Source organism: Talpa occidentalis, unplaced genomic scaffold (assembly GCF_014898055.3).
Source record: "Talpa occidentalis isolate TD23 unplaced genomic scaffold, MPIMG_talOcc4v2.1 talOcc4.17, whole genome shotgun sequence".
NCBI classification, from domain to species: domain Eukaryota; kingdom Metazoa; phylum Chordata; class Mammalia; order Eulipotyphla; family Talpidae; genus Talpa; species Talpa occidentalis.
Window position 1 is genome coordinate 52,035,673 of NW_023601754.1, and position 3,580 is coordinate 52,039,252.

Below are 3,580 nucleotides of genomic sequence, written 5' to 3' on the forward strand. Positions count from 1 at the left end.
CTCCCGGCCGGGGCGGGGGCTCCCCTCCCGCCCCCCAGGGCCCAGCGCTGGGCAGCGGGACGGCCCTGGCGCCTGGGGGCGCGGGGGGGCGCGGGAGCACGGGGGGCGGGGGTCCCGGGCGGGGCGCAGGTGCGGCGCCAGGTGCGGCCAGGTGCGCGCGGCCTCCCGGAAGCGAGGGGGCGCTGTGCGGGCGCGGCGCCGGGCGCCCCTCCTTCCGCCGGGCCCGGAAGCGCGGCGATGGCGCGGAACGTGCTGTGAGCGGCGGGCCCGGCGGGGGGCCCGGGCGGGGGGGCGCGGGCGCGGGGGAGGGGCGCGGGCGCGGGGGAGGGGCGCGGGGCCGGAGCCGCGGGGGGGGGCGCGGGGACCCGGCCCCCCTCGGCCTCCGGCGCCCCCCGCGGAGTCGCGGCTCCGCCCGCGCGGGCGCTCGGGGATGGGGGGGGCCCCGGGGGCGTCCCGGGGGGCCTCGCGGGGCGCGCGGGGCCCGGGCGAGGCCTGCGGGGCCGCCGTGGCGCCCCCCCCAGCCTGGAGCCGGGCCTGGGGCGGCCGGGCCTGGGGCCCCGCGCAGCCCGAGCCCGCAGCGTCTCGCGCCGCCCTGGGCCGCCCGCGGCCACCAGGCTGGCCCGCTGCCCCGAGGCTCTGCGGTCCCCTTGTCGCCGCGCCGCCCGCGGGCCGTGGCCCTCAGCCCGCAGGCCCCTGCCGCCCGGCCGGGCCTGCTGTCTACACCCGCCTCCCAGCCCCAGCAGCCCCAGGCCGGCCACCCGAGCTGCACGCGGGTCAGCAGGCCCTGGGGTTCCGGCCGAGCCCCTGCACCCCCTCCCGAGACCTGCCCCCCCCAGTGGCATGGGCTGGTGACTTCCGGTCAGAGCAGGTCTGAGCCCGGCCAACCCCCTGCAGCTGTCTCTGCCCACTCTGGGTGTCTGCAAGGTGGGGGGGCCAACTTGTGGGCACCCGGGAACCCCAGCTCTCCCCTGCACACCCTCTGCACTCTTCACCCCGTGCCAGGCTGGGCTCAGCCCTCCGGACCAGCCGCCCGTGTCAGGGGCTGGGGCTGGCGGGCGCAGCCAGGGGAGGGCCTGCCCGGCTGAGGCCAGCACAGGCCGCGGGCCTGGGGTCCTCCCTTGGACAGAGGCCTGTGCGGAGGGGCGGGTGGGGGTGCCCCATGCCCCCCCCCCAGACAGGCCCTCCCCGGTCGGCCGGCTGCGGAGGGGCCAGCTGTGTGACATGGATCCCCCGCAGGTACCCCCTGTACCAGCTGGGCAACCCCCAGCTCCGTGTCTTCCGCACCAACTTCTTCGTCCGGCTGGTGCGGCCGGGCACGGCCCAGCCCGAGGACACTGTGCAGTTCCGGATCCCCATGGAGTGAGCCCCGCAGGGTCGGGGCTGGGTGCGGGGCGGGGAGCCCCAGGAGCCCGCAGAGCTGGGCCTGCCCCTCGCCAGCGCCGGGGGCTGCTCTGGGGTCCCTGGGCCGCTGCCGCTGCCCAGCCGGTCACACGAGCCTCTGCCCATGCCCCCAGGATGACCAGGGTGGACCTCAGGAACTACCTGGAGCGCATTTACGATGTGCCTGTGGCCGCCGTGCGGACGAGGGTGCAGCACGGTGGGTGTGGGGGGCGGGCGGCCCGTGGGGTCCAGCAGGCTGTGCCCGGCCGCGCCCAGTGCTGAGGCCTTGCTCTGGCGCCCGGGGGCCCAGCTGGGTGGGGAGGAGCAGGGTGGGCCTGCGGGGCCCCCGGGCTGGCTGGCCAGGCCCTGGCCCCCCTTGATGCCTCTTTCCCGCAAGGGCCCCCCCGCCCCCGCAGGGCTGAGCTCCGGGGGCCGCTCTGCTTTCCCCGCAGGCTCCCACAGGAAGCGCGACCACAGGAACAGCCGCGTGAAGAGGCCCGACTACAAGGTGGCCTACGTGCAGCTGGTGAGCAGGGGGGCCCCCCTCTGGCCTTGGCCCGGCTGGGGGCTCCGGAGGGGTCCGGCGCCCCCAGAGCGCTCACAGGCGGCAAGCACCCCGCCCCAGCTCTCGGGAAGGCGGTCCCGAGCCCCCTTTCTGGGCTCCTGCCGCCCCGGTGACCCCTGACACGCCCTTGCAAAGGCGCCCCGGCGCAGAGCCCCTCGCCGGCCCGGGGCCTCGCCCCTGGAACCCTCGGGAAGTCGGGGAGCCGCGCCCGGCCGCCCGCGCCGGCGGCCACTAGATGGCGGGCGCGCGCTGCGGGGCGCGGGGCCTGGCGGGCGGCCTGGCGTCCCGGGCGGCCCAGGTGGGCGCGCGGCCGTGGGCCTCATAAAGGAGCCTTGTCCTGGCCTCGCCGGGCGCCCGTCCGCGCCAGGGGCGCAGGGCCGGCCCCACACCGCGCCCGGCCGCGGCTCCGCTTACAAGGGGCTCTTGAGGCGCCCGCGCCCCCAGCCCCGGCCCCCGCGGCTGCGCTGGGCACCCCGCCTGCCCCCCGGCCGGAGCCGGCGTCCCGGGGGGCCGCTGGGGTCACCCCACCCGCCGCGGCGGGCTGCTGGGGCCCCGGGTCCCCGCGGGGCGCGGGCAGTGGAGGGGCCCGCCGGCCCCTGCCCCGGGCTTCCCTGCCTGCGGCCCTCGCCTCCACCTCGGGCGAGCCCCAGAGGCTCCCAGGGCTCCCCGGTGTCCCCCAGCTGCTGCGAAAGGCCCTCTCGTCCATGTTTGAAGCACCACTGCGTCCTCCTGGCGGGCCCGGCCGGCGGTCAGCGCGCCGCGACCCCCGGGCGGCCCGGACCCCGCTCCACGCCAGGCCGGCCTCGGTGTCCACGCGCAGCCGGCCGCGGCCCCCCAGGAGCCCCGGGCCTCGCCCCAGCCCCTCCCGCAGCCTCGCCGAGTCCAGCAAGTGGCCACGGCAGCTCGGCCACTCGGGGCCCGGGGCGGGCGGGGGGCGCGCGGGGGGCGCGCGGGGAGTCGGGGCGCCCAGCTCGTGTCTCCCGCAGGCGCACGGCCGGACCTTCGCCTTCCCGGACCTGTTCCCCGGCCCGGCGGGCGGCGCGGAGGACGAGGCCGCGCGGGCCGGGCTGCTGGAGGAGCAGCGGCGGCGCGAGGGCCGCGACCCCCGGCGGGGCGGGGTCCCCTCCTGGTTCGGCCTGTGACCCGCGTCCAATAAAGGCCCGTGCGGACCCCGGCTCGCCCGTCCGTCCCTGCCGCGCCGGCCTGGGGGGGGGCGCGGGCTGGACACGCCGCGGGCTGCCCCGGGGTGGGCGGGCGCGTGGCCGCTGCGGGGCCTGGCCGTGGGTGACCGAGGGCCGTAACTTGGGGTTTCGGGCCCCCGGCCTGCACCCCCACTCCGCGCTCGGGCCTCGGGGGCACTGGGCCCGGACCCCCCCTCCCGCGCCGCCCGCAGCCTTCACGGAGGGGCCCAGCCGGCCGGCGAGGCCCCTCTCCCCCGCGGGGTCTGCAGGGGAAGCAGAAGTGGGGCGCCCCGCCCCCGCCCCGCGGCAGCCGGCGGGCCCCTCGCAGCCCCTCCCCGCGGCCGGCAGCGCCGCATGATTTAGTGGCGAGGCCGGAAGCCCGCGGAGCCGCCGTGTTTTCCTTAGAGAAATAATTCATGGGGCCCTGCAGCCCCGGACCCCAACCCGCGGGAGG

The 3,580-nt window shown here is 80.1% G+C and overlaps 1 protein-coding gene across 2 annotated transcripts; it reads left to right on the forward strand.

Annotated features, from left to right (window-relative positions):
• Positions 1 to 212: 212 nt before the first annotated feature.
• MRPL23 (mitochondrial ribosomal protein L23) lies at positions 213 to 3,114 on the forward strand. Of its 2 annotated transcripts, none has more exons than XM_054697426.1 (5): positions 213 to 254; positions 1,237 to 1,359; positions 1,515 to 1,597; positions 1,833 to 1,906; positions 2,916 to 3,114. In XM_054697426.1, exons 1-5 carry the CDS (start codon positions 238 to 240, stop codon positions 3,099 to 3,101), a joined length of 483 nt encoding a protein of 160 aa, XP_054553401.1. In that variant the 5' UTR covers positions 213 to 237; the 3' UTR covers positions 3,102 to 3,114. The 2 variants fall into 2 exon arrangements, with proteins under 2 accessions (XP_054553401.1, XP_037373284.1); XM_037517387.2 differs by having other exon boundaries at positions 2,932 to 3,114.
• The last annotated feature ends 466 nt before the right edge of the window (positions 3,115 to 3,580 follow it).

Coding starts and splice junctions, on each gene's coding strand:
- MRPL23 (XM_054697426.1), top strand. Junction 1,598..1,832: donor GCGGACGAGGGTGCAGCACG/GTGGGTGTGGGG, acceptor CTTTCCCCGCAG/GCTCCCACAGGAAGCGCGAC. Junction 1,907..2,915: donor AGGTGGCCTACGTGCAGCTG/GTGAGCAGGGGG, acceptor CGGGGCGCCCAG/CTCGTGTCTCCCGCAGGCGC.